This window comes from Zootoca vivipara, chromosome 2, assembly GCF_965207765.1.
Source record: "Zootoca vivipara chromosome 2, rZooViv2.hap1.1, whole genome shotgun sequence".
NCBI classification, from domain to species: Eukaryota; Metazoa; Chordata; class Lepidosauria; order Squamata; family Lacertidae; genus Zootoca; species Zootoca vivipara.
This window is the reverse complement of record NC_142584.1, coordinates 113,027,322-113,050,929: the sequence shown is the minus strand read 5'-3', so window position 1 is coordinate 113,050,929 and position 23,608 is coordinate 113,027,322. Positions and strand designations below refer to the sequence as shown.

The window sequence follows — 23,608 nt, the reverse complement described above, 5'->3', positions numbered from 1 at the left end:
CAGCAGATCTCCCCACTCCTGCTGTGGGTGGGGGGGCGTGGCATGACCAGCAGAATGTGTGTTTGGGGTATATGTGCTTCTGAAAGTGTCTTTCTGCTCATGAAAGGCATCTTTGGATCCAACCATCGTTTTGGCACTTTCATATGCTTTTAAGCACCAAAGTCAGGTATACAGCTACTCAGAAGTAAATACCACTGAATGCTTTGGGTAAGTGGATATAGCCAAAGTGGGCAGATAACCTTTATAAAATAAAATTAAAACAAAACAAAACAATTCTTTAAAATTATGCATTTATTTAAAATAGTGATTGATACCTTGCCTTTTTTACCATTTCTACTAGCAAAATTAAATTACAATTAAAAAATGTAGTTATGAAGAAAATAAAATGGTCAAAACAGCTAAAATGCCAAAGACAGCAGTTAAGAATAAAAACCAGCAAGGCGGTAACTCTAAACAACTTTACACTCTTTCTTCAGTTAAATTACAGTACTACTAAAATGTTACACATGAAGCAAATGAATGCTAATCAATTAATGCTAATCAATAAAAAATCCTGGACAATAGAAGGTTCTTTACAGCAGCAGAGGGAAGAAAATGGATAGAGAACTTGGAGACATCCAATGAACTTTGAAAGATTTAGAAGAACCGATAAAAGTACTCACAGTACTTTTGAACTGCTAGGTTGGCAGGAGCTGGGACACAGCAATGGGAGCTCATGCCATTGCAGGGATTCGAACCGCCGACCTTCTGATCAGCAAGCCCAAGAGGCTCAGTGGTTTAGATCACAGCACCACCCGAGTCCTGCCACATAAGATAGTTAACAAAGGATGGTGTGGCAACCTCACGTCATCTGCCATTCTAGGGTGGCCATAGGGGCTAAGTTCCAGTATCCTACAGGCCTAGCTGCACCAGTAAGTGGAATATGGTGGGGAGGCAGTGCAGCCGGGGGGGGGGAGCATTTAAATTTGGAGGAAATCCACACCACACATTTAAAGCACATTGCTTCCTCCAGAGAATCATGGGAACTGTAGTTTGTTAAGGATGCTTGTAGCTCTGTGAGGGGGGAAATCCCAGAATGCTTGGTGGGGAAGTCTTCTGCTTTAAATGTGTGTTGGACATGCTTTAAATCTATGGTGTGAATCTGCCCTTTGATGCAGGGAATCAAAAGCGGAACCACTCACTGTTTCTTTCAATATAAAGAATAAACTAGGATATTTCATCACAACTCTCCCATGGCACATCTGCTCTGGACCCATATAATCCCCCTTTCACAATACATTTCCTTAAGCACAATTAAGCTTTGGCCAATCTCTGAACGTTTCTACGGTTTGACTTCCTTGTCGATCCTGTGGCGTCAAGTGAAGCAGTAGCCTCGACAGAAACTTTCCCAGCAGTCTGAGCATCCAAGTTGTTTCTGTGTCGTCTCTCGTGGCTCATACATGCTGAGTTCAGTTTAAAGCTTTTGCCACAGTCCGAGCACTTAAAAGGTTTCTCTCCCGTGTGGATTCTCTGATGTGAAATGAGATGTGCTTTCTGGCTAAAGCCATGGCCACAGATAGAGCATTTGTATGGTTTGTCCTTCGTGTGGATCCTCTTGTGTACAATAAGATGAGACATCTGGCTGAAACCTTTCGGGCAGTCTGAACATTTATATGGCCTTTCTCCTGTGTGGATTCTTTCATGTTTAATAAGGCTAGAGCTCAGACCAAAGCTTTTCCCACAATGCAAACATTTATGTAATTTCTCTCCTGTGTGGGTTTTCTGGTGCCTCCTGAGGTCAGGCCCCCGACGAAACCTCTTCTCACAACTTGAACATTTGTAAGGTTTGATTCCTGTGTGGATTCCTCGGTGTGAAGCAAGATGGGAGCTCCGATGGAAAGCTTTCCCACAGTCCAAGCATTCATATGGTTTCTCTCTGCGGTGAGTTCTCCTATGTATATTAAGGTGGGAACGCTGGCTGAAGATTTTTCCACAGTCCAAACACTGATACGGCTTCATTCCCGTGTGGGTTCTCTTATGCTTAAGAAGCAGTATACTCTGACTAAACACTTTCCCACATTTAGGGCATGCTTTTTGCCTCTGGTCCTTGCAGATCTCCTTCTGGGCAGTGGTTTGACCAATGTCCCCACCGTCATCCTGAGAAGGAATTGGTTTCTCCTGGCTGGTCTTTTGTGCAGCTTTCTGCTGCCTTTCTGATCTGCGCTGATGCCAAGATGCATCTTTCCTAGCATAACCCTGGAGCATTTTTTCTTTGCACATTCTGAAAGAGGTGTCTTCTTTAGAATTTTCTGGCACCAGATTCTCCCTCAGAACATCTCCCTTAGAATGTCCCATTTCCTTAGAATTTCTAGGAACTCGATTTTTCCTCAGAATGTCTCTCCTAGAATGTCCCATTTCCTTAGAATTTCCAGGAACTCGGTTTTTCCTCAGAACATCTCTCCTAGAATTCCCAATTTCCTTAGCATTTCTCAGCACTAGATTTTTCTTTGGAATGCCTCCCCTAGAATGCCCAATTTCCTTAGGATTTCCAGGAAATAGATTCTCTCTTAGAACATCTCCCCTAGAACACTCAATTTCCTTAGAATTTTCTGGCACCAGATCCTCCCTCAGAACACCCCCCCTAGAATTCCCAATTTCCTTAGAATTTCTCAGCACTAGAGTCTTCCTTTGAATATCTCTCCTAGAATGCCCAATTTCCTTAGAATTTCTGGGAACTCGATTTCTCCTCAGAACTTCTCTAGAACATCCAGTTTCCTTAGAATTTCCAGGGATTCGATTTTTCCTCGGAACATCTCTCCTAGAATTCCCAATTTCCTTAGCATTTCTCAGCACTAGATTTTTCTTTGGAATGTCTCCCCTGTTGCTGTTTAGTTGTTTAGTCATGTCCGACTCTTCGTGACCCCATGGACCAGAGCACGCCAGGCGCTCCTGTCTTCCACTGCCTCCCGCAGTTTGATCTCCCCTAGAATGCCCAATTTCCTTAGGATTTCCAGGAAATATATTCTCTCTTAGAACATCTCCCCTAGAACACTCAATTTCCTTAGAATTTCTCAGCACTAGATTCTTCCTTTGAATAAATCTCCTAGAATGGTCAGTTTCCTTAGAATTTCTGGGAACTTGATTTCTCCTCAGAACTTCTCCTCTAGAACGTCCAGCTTCCTTAGAACTTCCGGGGACTTGATTTTTCCTCAGAACTCCTCTAGAACATCCAGTTTCCTTAGAATTTCTGGGGACTTGATTTTTCCTCAGAATATTTCCCCTAGAATGTCTAATTTCCTTAGAATTTCCAGGAACTCTGTTTTTCCTCAGAACATCTCTCTTAGACTGCCCAATTTCCTTAGAATTTCTGGGGACTTGATTTTTCCTCCTAAGAATGTATTCCTTAGACTTTTCAACCACCTTAGTATTTCCTGGCACTACGTCTTTCCTTGCCTTTCTTACATTGCCTTTCTTAGGATTTTCATCTCCCTTTGTATTTTCTGCTGCTGGATTCTCCTCCTCCTTTTTCTCCTGCCCATCTTGCACTGCAATAAAGAGAGGAAAGACAGGTCAGTGAATACCTGAAGGACTGCAGCAATTCCACATATGAACCTGCCTGGACTCTGAGGTAGTCAAGCTGAGTGCAACTCAGAAAGGGGTCTGGAGGGTGAGGACCAAAGAACAGGTATTCTCTATAGTAGCCCCTAGTCTATAGAATGCTCTCTCCTGGCATCAACTCTGCCATAGTTTCTCTCTGCCGCTAGCCTATGGAAAGCCCGCAAAAGCACTCTCCTTAGTTGCAATTCCTAGCAACTGGCATTCAGAATTATACTGTCACAAACGCTGGAGGCAGTTCCTAGCCACCATTGCCAGTAGCCATTGACAGTGCTGGTCTGTCTTGTGCAGTGGTACCTCTACCTACGAATTTAATGCGTTCTGAACGCACATTCGTTAGTCGAAAAAATTTGTAAGTCGAATCCCATAGGAATGCATTGGGAGAAAAAATTCGTAAGTAGAAGCAACCCTATCTAAAAATTCGTAAGTAGAAAAAATCCTATCTAAACCGCATCCAAGATGGTGGACGGAGCTCCGTTCGTAAGTAGAAACATTCGTAAGTAGAGGTACCACTGTACTTCCTTTTCTCTCACCTGTTCTGGTGACTTCATGTTTGTTCCCTTTCTCAGAGCCCGGAGGGTGTAGACCCAGGGAGATCAACTCGTTCCCTTCCTCCACCCAGGAGTTCCGATCCGAATTGGTGAGGGAAAGAACTAGGCGCAAAAGTGAAATCAGAAAGAAGAAAAACTGTGTTGTTAATTCAGCTTGAGGTGTTTTCTTCTGAACCATCCTAATAAAATTTCACAGCATGCCTTTAGTTGTTATTCCTGCATCGTTTCGCTTTATGACACTTTCACACGGCCACATTGGATGGATTCCTGTATTCATGTCAGGATTTTCTAGAGGGTCAATAACTAAAATAATTTTCGAAATTAGATGGTTGTTGGCTGATATACAGACATTTGTTATTTATATGCACAGGCACCGAGAAGCTATAAGATACTTTTTTGAACCAAAACAGTGCTGAGACTCCCAAGGTGATTTTTTTTTCTTAACGTAAATGAATTGGAGTAAATTTAGAAGACAAATGGTTGTGTCCAACGCCACACAAGTTGCTCACACAATCTTCTCTTTTCCCCACAAGTCCCCAAAATCTGCTCCAGAAAAGGCGGGGCTTCCTGTCCTCGCTCTGATTGGGCTTCATAATGCCACTGTGTAGCCAGAATGAATTTGTTCTTCTGCTACCCTGTCTGATTTCTGATTGGCTGTGATTGCCTTCCCATGAAGCCCTTGTTTTTAAAAAAAGAAAAACAGCATCAAATCTGCCAATAGACAAAGAAGCAGCTGTGTGAATAGAGACTGGGGGGGGGGGACATTTGGAAAAGGTAAGCATGGTCTCAAGGTATGGTCTGAAGGCACTTGTAAATAAACAAAACCATGCAAACTTTCTTGATTCCCATAACACCAGGATGGGAACAAGTGGGTACGAAGTTGCACACACTCCACACTCAAAATACAAGATAAAGAAATTCTTACCCAAAGAGGTCACATTCTCATAGTTCTCCTGCATGACATCCCTGTATAAGGCTCTCTGATGGGGGTCCAGGAGAGCCCATTCACCCTCAGTGAAATGCACAGCTATCTCCTCGAACGACACAGGCTCCTGAAACACAGAAGACAGTCAACAGGGATGGAGGAACACAGGGCCATTTCTGCCTTGCTTGTTGACACATGATGCTCTTCCTTCCAATGACATGTGAAGCACCAAGGAAGACAGCACCTCTGAACAGATGCAGAGGCCTTTCAGCTTGTGGTCAAGCGGAACCCTATGCATCACAATCATATCATGGTTGCACAAGCTGCCATTTCATTACTGGTCCAAGTTCAAGGTGATAATATTGGTTTATAAAACCTTAATGGCTCGGAACTAGTTAACTAAATGGATCACCTTGTCCTCTATGTGCCTATTTGATCACTTACACTTTTATAAGAGCTGTGCAATGCTTGTACTTCATTTGCAAGGAGTCATTCCTTTAGTTATTCTAGCTGAGTGAGAAGTGAGGTCACAGGGAATCAGGCAGAGGGCCTTCTCGGTAGTGGCGCCCGCCCTGTGGATGTCAAGGAAATAAACAACTACAGTACCTGGCTTTTAGAGGACATCTGAAGGCAGCCCTGTTTAGGGAAGTTTTTATTGCTTTTTAATAATTATTATTAATAATGTTCTGTTGGGAGCCACTCAGAGTGGCTTGGGAAACCTAGCCAGACGGGCAGGGTATGCATAAATAAATAAATAAATGCTATTATTACTATTATTATTCCCTCCCCTGCTGACATTCATGGAGGATAAGACAATCCATGGCTACTAGGCATGATGGCGATCGTCTGCTTCCATGGTCAAAGGCAGTAGATTTCTGCACACCAGCTGCTGGAAACTGCAGGAGAGCTATTGTGCTCGAGTCCTGCTTGGCGGCTTCCCATACTCAGCTGGTTGAGAACAGGATACAAGACCAGACATATTTGCAAATCCCTTTACCTGAACCAGCTCTATTTTTCCTCCACATCTTCTGTGAAGATGTAGAAACCTGGAGTAGAATGATGACCTTCCTTGGCACCCTGGGGAAAGAGAGAGTGATTTTTCAGATGTCTGTTGCACATAATTGTCTGTTCAGTCGTTTCTCTACTCAGCAATACACCCGTTTCAATGGTCTCTCAAGGCAGCTTGCACAGACAGAGGAAAATGAAGCACATTAAAACAGCAACATGAAACAGTGCAATTAAAACATAATGATGGGACAGAGAGGTTAGGAACCTTTTCTGAGCAATCTTCCAAGGGCCAGAGGCAAAAGTGGGTGGAGCAACAAATGCAAATTTTTACCTTTGTGCACCAATGTGGTTTCCACACGCACAACTCTCTCTTTCTTCCATCTGAGCAAACAGGAAACACTGAAGGGCACATTCCAGCCAGGCAAGAACTCCCAAGGAGGGTGCAAAGCCAGGCCGGTCAGGGGTATGGCTAGGAAAGGGTTCCAAGGGCTGGACAGCAAAGCCTGGACAGTCATGTTTGGTCTCTGGGGCCTGAGGTTCCCCACTACTGCCATTGGGCAGGAAGAACCCAACCAGCAGGAAATCCAGTTCATGAAATAGTTGAAACAAGTATCAAAAGAAATCCTATGGAATGGATTTCCCCAAGGAGGTGCAGTCCCGTGTGGCCATTTTCCCAGCCTTTTCCCTGAGATACTAACTTTCTGTGTGCAGGGAGCTTTTTTGACATTACGGAGCATTCTAGCTTGTGATTTCCCACCACCAATACCTTTGTTTGCAACTTGCACAGTCTCCGGAAAGATGTTCCACATGCTCTTCATAGCAAATTTTAAGAATATACGGTAATCAATCCCCTCAATGAACAATAGTTAATCAAAAGCCAGTGCAAAGCCATTGGCTTAACCCCTTATTCATTGACCCTTGGCAGATGCAATTTGATGTCATTTTAAAATAAAATTTCATTATGCATAATTGTTCTAAGGTGGCTGATTTTATTTTTGATTGCTCAATTTAAAGCGATCAGAATCCTGCTTGATTAAAAATAAAATGTACATTCAGTAGCAATTGCTCGCACTCATTCAATCCTACCCTTATTTCTCCTTCTCCCACTGTACTTTTGTCCACCGCTGATTTTCTATTGTAGGCTCCTTGAGGGCAGAGACCAGCCTACATTTATTCATCTTATTTATTTCATACAAATTATACACCGCTTGATTGTTTAATAAAAAGAAATACACCCAACAACTTCAAAGCAATTTAAAAAAAGATAAAATTGAGGGAAAATCCACAGCCATACTTTAAAACACGCAAAAGTTAAAGTAGTAAAACAGATTAAAATTACCTCAACCTTCTAAGCCAGGCACCCCCAAACTTCGGCCCTCCAGATGTTCTGGCCTACAACTCCCATGATCCCTAGCTAACAGGACCAGTGGCCGGGGAAGATGGGAATTGTAGTCCAAAACATCTGGAGGGCCGAAGTTTGGGGATGCCTGTTCTAAGCATATGGGAAGACTTATCTAAACAGAAATGTTTTTAACAGGTACCGAAAAGAGTGCAGTTAAGGTACCTGGTTGATCTCAATAGGCAGGAAGTTCCAAATAGCAGTTGCTGCCACACTAAACAATCAAGCTATTACAAATGCAGAATGCATATTACTGGTATGTGGCACCTCTATTAGTGCCAATTCCACCTAATAAAGCAGTTGAGTTGGTGCATGTTGGGGTAATGCGATCTCGTAGGTAGACTGGCCTCAAGCTGCTAAGGGCTTTATATGCTAACAGTAACATCTTGAACTTGGCTCAGTAGCAAATCAGCAAGCAGGGCAGATCTCTGAGCGCAAGTGACAAGGCAATCCTGTCAGCAATCGTACTGCAGCATCCTGCACTAACTGCAGCTTCTGGCTAAAGGGTGAGGAAAGCCCCACATAGAGCTCATTGCAGTAATCCAGTCCAATGCTGGAACTACAGTGGCAAGGCTGTCCCGCTCCAGGAATGGCGGCAACTATCGAACCAGCCCCAGTAGCTAAAAAGGGATTTCTAGCCGCTAACGCTACCTGAGCCTCCAGTTGACAGAGCTGAATCCGGTGTGATTATGGAAGTCTGGAAGGTGCTATATACACTGATACCCTGTTTCCCCGAAAATAAGACATACCCAAAAAATAAGCCATAGCAGGATTTCTAAGCATTTGCGCAATATAAGCCATACCCCGTAAATAAGACATAGTGATAGGAGCAGTTCTGGAGGGCGCCAAGGAAGAGGCGAGGCTGGCCACGTAATAAAAAAATAAGACATCCCCTGAAAATAAGCCATAGTGTGTCTTCTTGAGGAGAAATAATTATAAGACAGTGTCTTATTTTCAGGAAAACACGGTAGCAGACTGTTGGCATATGTGACTATGTATAGATTGGCTCTGAGGCTACTAAATTTCTAATATGAGGCTTAACATCCACCCAGGTATTTAAAAAGCTGCCTCGTGCCATCTCGAGACTAGATGGTCCTTCAAGCCTAGTACTGTCTAAATCGACAAGCCTTAGGCCATTTGGAAGTATTCACACTGCCTTACCAGGTAAGAAAGATGGGTCTGCATCGTTCCCCAGCTCCAGCTGCAAAATCTCTGAGGAAAGAAAGAATGGAAAAGATAATAATCCATTCCCCATGTTTGGTCCTTACCAATGGAACGTGCAACAAAATTTTGCAGGGTGGATTGCTCTTGTTTCGAGTTTCAGCTACGCCTTTTTCAGGATACTCCATTCCATCCCCCCCCCCTTCCCCAACAGCCAGCCAGCATTCAGTGCCCACTAAGCGTGCTCTATTTTCATTGGGCTGTTTTGGAAGATTCCGTGTTCCCCTTAGGGCTCTTTTTCTAATGGCATCTTTACACTTCTGCAAACCTTGGGGTCCCACAGATTGGCACTTAGAGAATTGCTTCTTATTGCCAAAACCTTAAAGTGGGAGAGCAGGGAGACATATATGTACATAAGAGTCTGCCTAATTTTTGTATGTGCAGGTCTGGAGGGCATCTACTCAATGGGATCTCCTTCTCTCAAATCCATGTTGCTTAATCCAACCTGTTGTACATTAATGTCATTCTTCTCTACAGACGGTGCAATACGAATACTATTCTCAAGATGTTATATTCCGCTCATGCTGACCTTCTGTAATCCTGAATCCTGTGACAGCCTTTCTACAAGGCCCATTTAAAAATCTGTAAACATTCAGTTCCCTGTTTATGCAGCCATAAGACTACAAAATGCAAGCGTAAACAAAATGCACCTGCGCAAAAATATTTGAGGGCTACAACTGCAAATGTCAAAAAGTATGATCTCATGAGCAAAATCAGCAAAAATCCAAAAGTAGAGGCAGAATTACTTTGAGCCAAAATTTTGAATTTCAAGACAGAATTCCACCTGAAGAATTCAGACTCTCCAAGTGACCCTATTTTCCAGGGACATCCCTGATTTAGAGAAGCCATTCTGGTTTCTGAATGTCTCACTTTTCCTTAGGATGTCCCTATTTTCATTGGGAAAATGTTGGAAGGTGTGGAGTTATCCAAACCCCAAGCTGTCTAAAGGCAATCCTGTATAAAGAAGATTTTAATGTTTAATGTATTATTATGTTTTTATATATGCTGGAAGCTGCCCAGGGTGCTGGGGCAATACAGTAAGATGTGTGAGGTATAAACAGTGAAATTATCATTATGGAATGGGACATCCCCATTTTCATTGAAGAAATGTTGGAGGGTATGAGATTTCATAATCCTTTTCTTGAATTAATATCCTGTGTGGATATCAACTCTTTTAACTCAGACTCCAGCAGGCTGACCTCACCTTTAAATGCCAGTAGCACCTCTTGCAATACCATCCTCTTTTCTGAAAAATGTCTTATCCTCTGTTCCAGTTCCAGAAAACCGCTTTCAAATTCAGGAAATGCCCCATTCTTCCTGATGAAGAGACAGTAAGTGAATAAACGATCCCACTTAGTGTTGTTGCAAAAGTTCTCCTGATTTATTTTCATCTTGTAATTAGCAACTTCCTGGAGCTGAGCACCCCTAAACCCCTTTAACCTTACTTTTCCTATACCGCTTTCCGCTATAATGTTTTGTCTCCCTGTGGCTGTTTTGATGTCATTCATTTCCTGCTTCGTTCTTCTTGAGTGATCCCAACCAGAGACCCCAACCAATCAGAGACCCCATACAAAATGTGATCCAGCACTTGGGGCAAACTAATTGCTTTGAAAAGGCAGCAATGCTTCCTGGACTGGCTGTAGAAATATTTTGCAGTAAACTACCCTCCTCCTCAAAATCCCCAAAGGATGGAACCTTCTGATACAAAGCTGTCAAGTTCTCCCTTTTTTTAAGGGAAATTCCCTTATGCTGAAAAGGCTTCCTCGCGAGAAAAGGGGAAACTTGACAGCTATGTTTCGATAATGATAAAGGAATTTAGGAAAACGGACACCTCAACCCCCGCGTTCTAGTTCCACCTCTATCTACAGCATTGTCCACGGCAGTTCCAAAGTAGTTTAACACATTGAAAGATAATATTGGGCAAAACATACCTGCCTTCAGCCGTTCTGATGCTCTGCAGGAAAAAAGATAAAGGGGAGAGAGAAGACATGAATCAGGCATCTGTATCATTTTTGTTAACCCCTTCCTGTAAATTTCCCCATAAAAATGAACATAGGTTTGTTTTTTTATTCTCTTATTTTGGTTTGCATCTATCTTCTAAAAACTTCAATAAAACAAAATATTTATTTTTAAAAAATAGATACGTGGCTTCCAGTTTTAATTAAATACACAGCAACAAATAGTTCATCCTCTGTTATTTTTTCTATAGAGAGGGAGAGGGAGAAAGGAGGGGCGGAGGGATGTCACCACTGAGCCAATTAATCCAACATGGCTGCAACCCTATGCTCACTTACTTGGGTGTAAGCCCCATTGAATTCAATGGGGAGACACACAAAGAATTGCACTGTTTAAAACTTTTGATTTGTCCTTGGCACAGTGTGGCATAGTGGTTAGGGTACCTGGGAGACAAAGGCTCAATCCCCAATTGGCCATGAAGCTTGTTGGGTGACCTAAATCCAGTTGCTATCTCTCAGCCTAAACCACATGGGAGGGTTCTTGTGAGGCTAAAATGAGGGGAGAACGATGTGTGCCACCTTGACTTGAACTCCTTGGAGGAAAGGCAGGATACAAATGTAATGATGATAAATAAGACAGGGATTCCCCACCTTCACAAGTGGATTCTGGTTGCTTTCTCTGTTTTCATGAAATGCTACTTGCTCAGAACCTTCCAAAACACTCTCATCTCTCCTCCGAACAATGTCATTGTCCAGCTTTTGCAGCCTCCTCAACACGAGTTTTTCTTGGTCTTCGACAAACCTTCGCAGCTCCTCCCACTCCCGGATTATATTCTTCCTCTCAGCTTCTGTCTCCCTCTGCAATTCATAGGGGAAAGGTCATGGTAGCGTCACACTCTCCCTATTGGGGTTGACCAATTTGGGGCTATCGGTGTACTCACTAATACCACATAAAGCACCTAAATATCCTCTCAAAAAACTCACAATACTGCTCGGTTTGTGCTTCACTGACTTGGCCTCCACTACATTGAACACACTCCCTTAAATGTGACCCTGCTCCAATGGTTGCCAAGACTTGGACAATCTCTTCCTGCTTTTGAACAGTGAGCAAGCACAACCTTAGCTGCTATAGGTTCCTCTCATTTCCCAATAATTTGTGGGGTGGGGAGAAGAAATGCCATGCCATTTTGTGTTCCTGCCTGAGAGTTGTTCTCACTGGGCTACAATTCTCAGAGTGGTTTAACAAACAATCCCTCTTCACAGGAAACTCTAAGAATTGTAGCTCTGTGAGGGGAAATGTTGCTGTGCACACCATAGAGGGGTTGGGGATGTCTTCAGATGATGCCTCTTGCCTGATTTCAGGCTTCCCTAAACTCCAGTTCACTGAAGTTGCCATCTGCACATGCTCAATGGCTGCCTGAACTGTGCACACCTCAGCTTAACCGCAGCTGGACGGAAGCTGGTTTGATGGAAAGCTCATCATACAAGAGTATTTCTTACAGTAGCTATACCTACAGATGGTGGCCAATGTCCATAGCTGTCAACCTTCCCCTTTTGTTGCTGGAAATTCCCTTATTCCAGCGCCGTTTCCCGCTGCTATCCTGGATTGTTAGATGTACCGTAGACTGTCCCCGGAACAGGTGAGGCTGCTGATCCCTTATTTTCAAATCCGAAAGTTGACAGCTATGCCAATGTCACATGTACAGTGGTACCTTGCAAGACGAATGCCCTGCAAGACGAATTTTTCGCTTGCGATCTGATGGTGACTCGCAAGACGAATTCATTTTGCGAAAAATTCATCTTGCGAATCACGGTTTCCCATAGGAATGCATTGAAATTTAATTAATGCGTTCCTATGGGCAAAAAAAGAACTCTCAATGCATTCCTATGGGAAATCGCGATTTGCAAGGCGAATTTTCCGCAAAACGAATTGACTCGTGGAACGAATTAAATTCGTCTTGCGAGGCACCACTGTACTTAGCTTCAAACACCCGCAGTGGACGGTGCCAGAGTGAGCGGCACAGTCAGTTGGCTCATTTTTGCTGTGTGTAGCCAATCTCTGAGTGGTGATATGATGATGATGATGATGATGATGATGATGATGATGATAATAATAATAATAATAATGATAATTTATTATTTATACTCCGCCCATCTGGGTGGGTTTCCCCAGCCACTCTGGGCGGCTTCCAACAGAAGTATTAAAATACAATAATCTATTAAACATTAAAAGCTTCCCTAAACAGGGCTGCTCTTCAGATGTGAGAGGTTTCAGGGGTACCACCACATACCTCGGATCGGTTTCCTTGGAACGAAGGCCATTAGAAACTGTGGTGTCTTAGGCTACGTACACACCTTCCCGAAACGAGCAACCCTAGAAACTGTAGGTTGTTAAGGGTGCTGGGAAAGGCAGCTCCATGTGGGACAAACTACAGTTCCCAGGATTCTTTGGGAGCAGCCGTGTGCTTTAAATGTATGGTGTGGAGGCAGCCTTTGTGTTATATGGTTTTATTTACACCCACAGGTGGAGCATATGATGGAAGGGTTCGTGACATTACCACCACAAAAGATGTCGTCCTCCCCCACTGCATTAGGTTTCCTGGATCATCCCCTATTGCTCTCTTACCCTCTAGCACAGTGGTTCCCAACAGGTGGTCCGCGGACCCCCAGGGGTCCGCAAGCTATGCCAGAGGGGTCCGCAAGATGCTATTAGAATTAAAAATATATTAAATATATTTTGTATGATAACAGATTTTTTGTTTTGGCCGCTTCCTGCATGAGCAGAGTCTAGATCAAAATTAGAATTAGATAGAGGCAGTAGTTCTGCTGTATGCCGTTAGGTGGCGCTTTACAAACACTACTGTTTTGCAAAGAGGCAGCGCGCGCATTCTAAACGCTCACCTCCCCAAGATGCTTTGCGCGCGTCGGCTTCATTTGTGCGCTACTGCGCAGATACCCTGTCTTCTCCATTCCCCTCCCTCCTCCCTGGCGTGCGCTGCCTCTTTGCAAAACAGTAGTGTTTGTAAACAAAGCGTTGTTTTTTGCGGAAGCTACAGTTCGCATAGTTAAAAATGGACCGTTGGTTTAAAAGTGGTTCGTTAAAACGACAAAGGCCTACAGATGAAGAGGAAGATAATACATTTGATGTTCAAGAAAGTAAGTCAATTAATGGGGGTCCTTGTCACAACAGCGGCTCGATGAGGGGTCCTCAAGAAAATTTTGTTGGGAACCCCTGCTCTAGCAAGGTGTGGTGTGGGAGGGAAGGCCTGCTCACTGCTCCTGAAAAGCATCCTTGGCTAGCCATTTCTATGGCAACACACCTGTACTGGGCCAACTCTTTAATCCCCTTTAACAAAAAAATGCTGTTCAAGGCTTCCCTAAGGCCATTAACTTAACAAAGAGACTGGTTTAACACAAAGAGACTGGTTTGACCACTTCAGTGATTGTGAGGAGGGGCTCCGCATACCAGTGTTACGCCTTCCAGGCCTCTCCCTCCTCCATTATGGCTCAAGGGCACATTCCAGCCACACAAAATCAGTAGAGGAAGGGGCAAAACAGAGCCCTAAAGGGATCATAGAATCGTAGAGTTGGAAGAGACCACAAGGGCCATCCAGTCCAACCCCCTGCCGAGCAGGAAACACCATCAAAGCATTCTTGACATATGCCTGTCAAGCCTCTGCTTAAAGACCTCCAAAGAAGGAGACTCCACCACACTCCTTGGTAGCAAATTCCACTGCCGAACAGCTCTTACTGTCAGGAAGTTCTTCCTAAGGTTTAGGTGGAATCTTCTTTCTTGTAGTTTGAATCCATTGCTCCGTGTCCGCTTCTCTGGAGCAGCAGAAAACAACCTTTCTCCCTCCTCTATATGACATCCTTTTATATATTTGAACATGGCTATCATATCACCCCTTAACCTTCTCTTCTCCAGGCTAAACATACCCAGCTCCCTAAGCCGTTCCTCATAAGGCATCGTTTCCAGCCAGGGATGTAGCCACAGGCCTGATAGAGAGACCTGGGAGACAGCATTATTCCCCACCCACAGGAATGAGGTTTCCCCACTTAAGAAGTCACCATGAAAGTAATAATCTGCCTCCCCTTTGCCCAATTTTCAGCTCACTAAAATGCCCTCTCCCTCAAAACTGGATTCAGGCAAAGGAATTAGCAAATTTCTGGGCATCATTTTTAAAATTTCCATCTTCATATGCTTACCAGCAAATCCTCACTTTTTCTTCGACATTGTGCTTTGATTTCTTCTCTCTTGTCAGTCACGCTGTCCTGCAGCACCTAAAGTTCCAGGGGCAGGGGGGGGGGAGGCTATGATCATTTTAATTAAGGAATGTTCCCACATACAGTACAGTATATCCCAATAGAAGGGTTTTTTTAAAAAAAATAAGTTTATTTATCTTTGTTTATTTATATATTAAAAAATTCATTCAGTAGCACCTTAAAGACCAACTAAGTTTTTATTTTGGTATGAGCTTTTGTGTGCATGCACACAAAAGCTCATACCAAAATAAAAACTTAGTTGGTCTTTAAGGTGCTACTGAAGGAATTTTTAAATTTTGTTTCGACTCAGACCAACACAGCTACCTACCTGTAACTTCATTTTTATATTTATTTATTTATTTATTTATTTATTGTTTATTTATTTACCAATTTGCAAGCCACACTTTCATAAGAAATGTAATAACAAGGCAGAATGCAAAATATAAAAACAAAATCAACAAATATATCCACTAAGGTCATCATTATTAAAGCATCAACATAACTGATTGGATTACAAAGAAAATTTATTTTGCAAAGGGCAGCCTAAATAGGAAAGTCTTCAAGAGATATCTGTGCCTCTCCCAACCGGGGCTCCTATGCCGGCTCTTGCGAGCGGTAGAGGCGGCAGAGGGACGAGCGGCTCCGCCACCGCCTCTTGCAGGGGCAGGCTTGTTAGCCGCGGTTGGGGGAGGCGCTGTTGCTGGTGGTGGCCATGAAGGGGGCGGGAGCAGCCCAAAATCGGGCTGTTCCCGCCCCCTTCATGGCCGCCACCAGCAACAGCGGGAACAGCCCGATTTTGGGCTGCTTCTTCCCTTCCCCACCGCTGGGAGCCATGGCTCCGGTGGCAGAGGCATCCTTCCGCATGAGGGATCCCGCTGCTGTCCGTGCCTTTGCTCCATAAGACACACAGACATTTCCCCTTCATTTTTAGGAGGGGGAAGTGCGTCTTATGGAGCAAAAAATATGGTACCTTTGGATATTTGCAGTGAATTCTAGAGGAATCGCCTTAGCAAATGAGAGAATATTTAGCCTCTTCTTCTTTAAAGGGTCAGTATGGGAATGCTGAATTATTAAACAATTTTGGAATGAAATATATGAAGAAATTAAAAAGATGTTCAAAATAATAACTTTTAGTAAAAAAAACCTGAGGCGTTCTTTCTAGGTATAATTACAAAAGATATTCCTGGCAACCAAAGGAAAATATTCCTTTATGCAACAATAGCTGCCAGGTTGCTTATAGCAAAAAACTGCAAAAGGGGGGAAATCCCATCTTCTTTGGTGATCACTCGTAGCAGAGTATGATTGTCTTCCATGAACACGGTCTTAACAGTGAGTCTGTAAATAACTGTGGAGGCCACACGTCTTTCCACAGTGGGGATATTGGTTTTCAAACGGGAGTTGATCACAGTGAGGGTTTGCCAGGCATGCCTTCCTCTTAGCACGCTTCTCCCTTTCATCCTGAGTTCGAGTGTCTTCAAAGCCCATGACACCTTTGGTAAAGGCTGTTCTCCAATTGGAGCTCTCGCAGGCCAGTGTTCCCCATAACAAAAACTACCACTGAGATATCTAAATTTTCGAAAGTAGTGAGTCCATGAAAAACAGGAGGCCCACAGTACTTAGCTAATTGGGAACCATTCTTCTATGGCCTCTTAAATGTGTTTCTGGGAGGGGGGGTAATTGGTTTGGTTTTGTTTTATTAGGATTTTGTGTTCTCCTTTTTTATTTTTATGTGGCCTTCTATATGATCTTTGGATAAAGGGCGGCATACAAATTTAATTAATAATAATACTGATACTAACAGGTAACTCCTCCTGCAACTCACTTCCTTGCTCAGCCTGGCTTCCTCTCAGCAGTGAGACTGATCCTTTCTATCTGAAAGAGGTAGAGCGAAAGGAAATTCCTCCCTTCCTTGAGAGGCACAAAAACCATGCGCCAGCTGCGCTTTCCTCGGTCCTTTCTTCTTTGAACGGACAAAAACAAGTGTTTTAACCTTCGCCTCTGAGACATGCAAGGGTTGCATCAGCAGGAGCAGCTGGCTGAGGCTTTCCTGCCTCCCTGGTCATTTGTTGACAGGCAGAATAAAACCGGAATTCTCAGGCCGCAAATACAACCATACATTTAAAGTGCATGATTCCCCACAAAGGATCCTTGTTAAGGCTGCTGGGAATTGTAGCTCTGTTAGGGATAAACTGCACTTCCCAGGATTCTTTTTTAATTTATTTGTTATATTTACGGTACAGTGGTACCTCGGGTTACAGGCGCTTAAAGTTACAGGCGCTTCAGGTTACGGATTCTGCTAACCCAGAAATATTGTTGTTGTTTAGTCGTTTAGTCGTGACCGACTCTTCGTGACCCCATGGACCAGAGCACGCCAGGCACTCCTGTCTTCCACTGCCTCCCGCAGTTTGGTCAGACTCATGTTGATGGCTTCGAGAACACTGTCCAACCATCTCATCCTCTGTCGTCCCCTTCTCCTTGTGCCCTCCATCTTTCCCAACATCAGGGTCTTTTCCAGGGAGTCTTCTCTTCTCATGGGGTGGCCAAAGTATTGGAGCCTCAGCTTCAGGATCTGTCCTTCCAGTGAGCACTCAGGGCTGATTTCCTTCAGAATGGATAGGTTTGATCTTCTTGCAGTCCATGGGACTCTCAAGAGTCTCCTCCAGCACCATAATTCAAGAGAGTCCCATGGAAATATTATACCCAGAAATATTACCTCAGGTTAAGAACTTTGCTTCAGGATGAGAACAAAATTTGTGCTCTGGCGGCGCGGCAGCAGCAGGAGGCCCCATTAGCTAAAGTGGTACCTCTGGTTAAGAACAGTTTCAGGTTAAGAACGGATCTCCAGAACGAATTAAGTTCTTAACCCAAGATACCACTGTATATACCATCTTTTATACAGTAGTGCCTCGACTTACGAAGGTAATCCGTTCCAACGGCACCTTCATAAGTCGGAAATTTCGTAAGTCGAAGAAATGCATGGAGGGGGGGAGACGGAACATTCGGAAGTTGAAGAAATTGCATCTAAAACTTTGTAAGTCGGGGAAACCCTATCTAAAGCCGCCTACGGTTTCTCTTCGGATGTCGGAGAATTCGTTAGCGCGCAGCCATTTTCCCCCTTCGGATGTCGAAAATTTCGTAACTCGAGTCATTCGTAACTCAAGGTACCACTGTATATTTATTATATTCCATACATTTATATAGCCATGCTGGCTAGGTCTGATAGGAGTTGTAGTCCAACTGCATTGTGGGACCCAAGACTGAGAAACGCTGGGTTAGAATGTTGGACTAGGACCTGGGAGACTAGAATTCAAATCCCCGCACAGCTCACAGGGTGACCTTGAGCCAGCCACTGCCTCTCAGCCAAAACATACCTCACAGAGCCGTCATGGGGATTAAATAGCGGGCGACAGGGGAAGAACTGTGTATGCAGCCTTGAGCTGCTTGGGGGAAAGGTGAGATATAATAAAGAGGTAGATAAATAAATAAATTTGTTGCCTGCTAATTTTAAGGCTCTCTTACCCAAGTTGCATCACTTTCCATCTTGCTGCAAAAGTCAATAGGATCTCTGAGGAGAAGTATGGGCCAGATGCCTCCGCCTGTCTGGAAGAAAGAAGACAGAGAAGGAATTAAAAAATAAAGCTTGGCGAGTGCCAAATAATGAAGCAATTATCGGTGTGGTCTCCCTGCACTCACCGGCAGCAGCTCTCCAAGCTTTCAGGAAGGGGGAAATTGCTACCCTACTGGCAGATCCCTGGGATTGGCCCTGGGAAATTTTGCATGAAAATTGTGTGGTGTGCTACTGAAGTAAAGCCTGTACCCCTTTACTGTATATTGTTATTGATTAAACAGTAGTTTTTTTTGGGGGGGGGGTTTGGTTGTTTTTTTACCAAAGTAACTCAAAGCAACTTAAAACAATAAATAACACATATCTTTAAAAACAGCAAAACAACATCTAAAACCTAAATGATTCCATATTAGGGCTCATGAGTACCAGCTTGGCCCAGCAACTGTAGATGCCCGGGGCTGTGGGTACCATGAAATTTGTGGCTGCCCAGCCCCTTCATGGAGAATTTTGTGGGTGCTTGGGCACACAGGACCCCAGGGAGTTGGCACCTACGGTAGGACTACCCAATGTAGTGCCTTCCATGTGTTGTCGAACAACAACTCTCACCAGCCCTAGCCACAAGCCTTACAGCCAGAAAGAAAGGGGGGGGAAGAACCTTAATTTCAATCCGTTCTGTTTCTCCACTGAAAGACTTAACAAGTTTTGGCTCCTCCCCACCAATCCCTCCATTCCAGATGGCCATTGCAACAACTCCATAACTAAGACCTGGTGCCTGAGCTTGTGTTTTTCCTCTTCCCTCCCAGCCCCGTTTTTCCTTTTGTGTTGTGTCTGTTGGATTTGTAAGCCTGATGACAAGAGCTGTCTTAATTTCTATTTGCAAGCTGCTTATTGAGAAGCTTAATTTGTTCACATGCTTCAAATAAACGAAATTTAAACCCAGTAAATAAATAAGAGAAAGTGCTAGCTCACAATTTGATAATTGTGTGGTGCATATGTACACACAAAGATAAGATGTATCTGATGCCCAGTCTTGAGATTAATTTTATGGAGACCCTGGGGGCTTGGGAAGGCAGCTCCATCTGCAATCCTATGAACACTCACCTGTGAGTAAGCCCAAATGAACATAGTGAGACTGACCTCTAAGCATGCATAGGTTTCTGCTGTGAATCCTAAAGGCTGAGTGACATGAAGCAACTTTTACAATGGATAGTACAGGAATAGTTTAATATTTGAACAGCATCCTCAACAGGGGTGGGGTGGGAGTATTATTAGTCTGTTTCTCTCCAGGAAAGACAGAAGGCTTGTGCCATTTGGTTTAAAATCGAAATTCAGTGAAAAACGTTCACAGAACTTCCTTTTTCCTTGAAGGAGAAACCGAATCTTAACAGCAAGATTACTAAATGTTTTTATTACTTGTGTGGTGTTTCGTAACCTGCAGCAGCGACTTTTCTTTTCGGATTAAGCCTCTTGTTCCATCAGGCTTTTGGGGAAACTGACTTATTTTAAGGAAAGTGCTGGTGCTGCGATGTTTTTATTGCAATGTTTTTTTAATAGATCAGATACAGAGATAGAAATATATTCTGTTGGTGGTTAATTGCTTTCAAATGCTTGTTTCCTTTCCACCCCAAATCTTTTTAGCTCTTTCTATTTTAGCTCAAAACAAAATAATAGTAATAATAATAATAATAATAATTCCTTCCAGTAGCACCTTAGAGACCAACTAAGTTTGTCATAGGTATGAGCTTTCGTGTGCATGCACACTTATTTTAGCTGTAAGTCACCTTACATCTGCCAGGGGAAAATACATTACTGTATTATTATTATTATTATTATTTATGAGAAGCTGCAAGAATGATCGGGCACATACCAGAAAATACGTCCTATTGAACTCAGTAGGATTTACTTCTGGGTAAAAATGCAAAAGACTGCATCGCAAGCTTAACTAAACAATAGGCTGCGGTGAGAGCACCGTGGTCTGCCGGTTCAGCGTAACAAATCAGATCTTCAGATCCTTGCTCCCCCCCCTCCACACTTACCCTTTCCAGACTTTTTCAACGCCTTTCTGCCGCAGCGGGGAAATTCAGCACCCGGGTCCTTCCTCCACCGAAGCCCCGTTGCTGATGGGGAGAAGATGCAGCCGCCGCCGCCGCCGCAGTGCCTTGGTCCTCAATTGCCCGGGTGCCGGGAAGGGGGGTTGGCGGGCGGGTGGGCGCGGATGCCGGATGCCGCTTCAAAACAAAGTTCTGGGAAAGCCGCGTTCATCTCAGCCGAAATCAGAGACGGAGAGAGGAGCAAGCAAGCGACCAGCTCTCCCGCCTGGCGAGGATTTTAGACAGCCCTCTGCTGGCCACAGGGAAGGCTCAGCCCAGGGCAAGATGGGTGGTCCAAATTTTAAACTGAGAGGTTGAAGCCTCTCCGCCCAACCTACCTCACAGGGTTGTTGTTGTGGTTTGGGGAAGAGCTCTGTACCCCGAAACCTTGAGCTCCTTGGAGGAAAGGTGCAATCATAAATGAGTCATAATAATAAAGGGCACTTTGTGGGGAAGTGAGAGCTGGACCATAAAGAAGGCTGATCGCTGAAGAATTGATGCTTTTGAATTATGGTGCTGGAGGAGACTCTTGAGAGTCCCATGGACTGCAAGAAGATCAAACCTCTCCATTCTGAAGGAAATCAGCCCTGAGTGCTCACTGGAAGGACAGATCCTGAAGCTGAGGCTCCAATACTTTGGCCACCCCATGAGAAGAGAAGACTCCCTGGAAAAGACCCTGATGTTGGGAAAGATTGAGGGCACTAGGAGAAGGGGGTGACAGAGGACGAGATGGTTGGACAGTGTTCTCGAAGCCACCAACATGAGTCTGACCAAACTGCGGGAGGCAGTGGAAGACAGGAGTGCCTGGCGTGCTCTGGTCCATGGGGTCACGAAGAGTCGGACACGACTAAACGACTAAACAACAACAACAATAAATACAATCAAATATAGGTAGAAACAACATTTTTTTAAAATCCTTCCAGTAGCACCTTAGAGACCAACTAAGTTTGTCATTGGTATGAGCTTTCGTGTGCCTGCACACATCTTCAGATACATGCACACGAAAGCTCATACCAATGACAAACTTAGTTGATCTCTAAGGTGCAACTGGAAGGAATTTTTTTATTTTGTTTCGACTAAGGCAGACCAACACGGCTACCTACCTTCAAATAGGTAGATTGGCTAAATGAATTGTTGGGTAGCTGCAAAGTGGTAACGTTTCTAGGTACCCTATTGTGCCCTAGTCATGGAACCAGCCAGAAGGGATTTCATCCTAAATGGTGCTGTTATAAGAATTCTACAGTCTCAGGTATAAAATAAATGTTTGCAAATCTACAAGGCAAACACACACATAACTATATAAACCGTGTGCCTGAAATAGTACAGGAGAGCAATCCTGAAGCCATTTTGACTCTCCCAGTGACCTCAAAAGAATGGCCAGGCTGCCCAGGGAATGCAATCAGTTACCACTATCAGGTATCCTGGCAGGCAGGATTTCTCCTGGAGACCACTTCCTTCTGTGATGTATGTATGATGTTTTTGGGGGTGGTATTGGGCTACAGGGTGGGCAATTTCATAAGGGCTTGCGCATCATTGTTCTGGGTTCTCTCTTCCCTCCTGCATGTGGGGAGTGGAGACCCTGTTGCAACAGTTTAATAAAAATCAGGCTTACCAGCCACTTTGCTTCTCTATATACTCTGGTTGGCCTCTGTTATTTTCTCCTACCAATAGGGAATCCACTTAAGGACTCTATACGGGCTCTTGGATACCCCATAAGGGAAAAGGAGCAGGGCTTTTTTCTTATAACAGTTCCCAGGTACAAGGTGGGTGTTGTTGTTGAAACAACCTGATACAGAGAGCACCATGCTATAAAATACACTGATACAGCATGTATGTAAGTTGATGGACTTCACTCACATGCGAAGACGGGCTCCGGCAGACTGAGCGGACAAGACCAAGCATGGGTCCAACAGTCAAGAAGGCAGTTTCTGCACATACTGTAGTGTAGGAAGTGAGGGGCAGATGGGGCTCATAACCTGGGGAAGGTAGCCCATCTAGGAGAAGGAAAAAACTGAGCCAAAATTGCAGAATATCTTTGGGAGAAGGAAAAAGCTAAGGAGCAAACCTTACACGAAAGGCTGGACTAGATTAATCCCAAAACGGAATTAAGATTGCCGGAAGAAATATCAACAACCTCAGATATGCAGATGACACAACCTTGATGGCAGAAAGTGAGGAGGAATTAAAGAGCCTTTTAATGAGGGTGAAAGAGGAGAGCGCGAAATATGGTCTGAAGCTCAACATAAAAAAACTAAGATCATGGCCACTGGTCCCATCACCTCCTGGCAAATAGAAGGGGAAGAAATGGAGGCAGTGAGAGATTTTACTTTCCTGGGTTCCTTGATCACTGCAGATGGTGACAGCAGTCACAAAATTAAAAGACGCCTGCTTCTTGGAAGAAAAGCAATGACAAACCTATACAACATCTTAAAAAGCAGAGACATCACCTTGCCAACAAAGGTCCGTATAGTTAAAGCTATGGTTTTCCCAGTAGTGATGTATGGAAGTGAGAGCTGGACCCTAAAGAAGGCTGATCACCGAAGAATTGATGCTTTTGAATTATGGTGCTGGAGGAGACTCTTGAGAGTCCCATGGACTGTAAGAAGTTCAAACCTATCCATTCTTAAGGAAATCAGCCCTGAGTGCTCACTGGAAGGACAGATCCTGAAGCTGAGGCTCCAATACCGGTACTTTGGCCACCTCATGAGAAGAGAAGACTCCCTGGAAAAGACCCTGATGATGGGAAAGATGGAGTGCACAAGGAGAAGGGGACAACAGAGGACGGGATGGCTGAACAGTGTTCTCGAAGCTACGAACATGAGTTTGACCAAACTGCGGGAGGCAGTGGAAGACAGGAGTGCCTGGCGTGCTATGGTCCATGGGGTCACGAAGAGTCAGACACGACTAAATGACTAAACAACAACAAACCCTACACAAATATTGAGTCCCTAAGATGGTTGGATGGCACCTTGTACACCTCCTTCCGAGAACTGCAGCCAAGCTTTGCTTTCCTACATCAGTGAGGCGGAGACGG

General features: G+C 44.1%; 1 protein-coding gene across 2 annotated transcripts; it reads right to left on the bottom strand.

Moving 5' to 3' along the window:
- Positions 1-273: 273 nt before the first annotated feature.
- LOC118080240 (uncharacterized) lies at positions 274-21,275 on the bottom strand. 2 transcript variants are annotated; one of them, XM_088663710.1, is made up of 12 exons: positions 20,521-21,275; positions 18,439-18,519; positions 14,863-14,937; positions 11,305-11,511; positions 10,630-10,652; positions 9,903-10,015; positions 8,639-8,689; positions 6,068-6,147; positions 5,071-5,197; positions 4,128-4,247; positions 3,442-3,524; positions 274-801 (listed from the first exon to the last, which is right to left on the bottom strand). In XM_088663710.1, the coding sequence occupies exons 2-12, from the start codon at positions 18,457-18,459 to the stop codon at positions 778-780; spliced, it is 924 nt and encodes a 307-aa protein (XP_088519836.1). In that variant the 5' UTR covers positions 18,460-18,519; positions 20,521-21,275; the 3' UTR covers positions 274-777. The 2 variants fall into 2 exon arrangements, with proteins under 2 accessions (XP_088519836.1, XP_060126134.1); XM_060270151.2 differs by having other exon boundaries at positions 274-3,524; positions 20,521-21,271.
- Between the last annotated feature and the right edge of the window lie 2,333 nt (positions 21,276-23,608).

Excerpts from the sequence above, each read along its gene's own strand:
- LOC118080240 (XM_060270151.2), bottom strand. The coding sequence starts at position 18,459 with ATGGAAAGTGATGCAACTTGG. Across the intron at positions 10,653-11,304 it reads ACCAGAATCCACTTGTGAAG|AGCATCAGAACGGCTGAAGG; the intron begins GTGGGGAATCCC and ends TTTTTCCTGCAG. Across the intron at positions 6,148-8,638 it reads AGACCCATCTTTCTTACCTG|GGTGCCAAGGAAGGTCATCA; the intron begins GTAAGGCAGTGT and ends CTCTTTCCCCAG.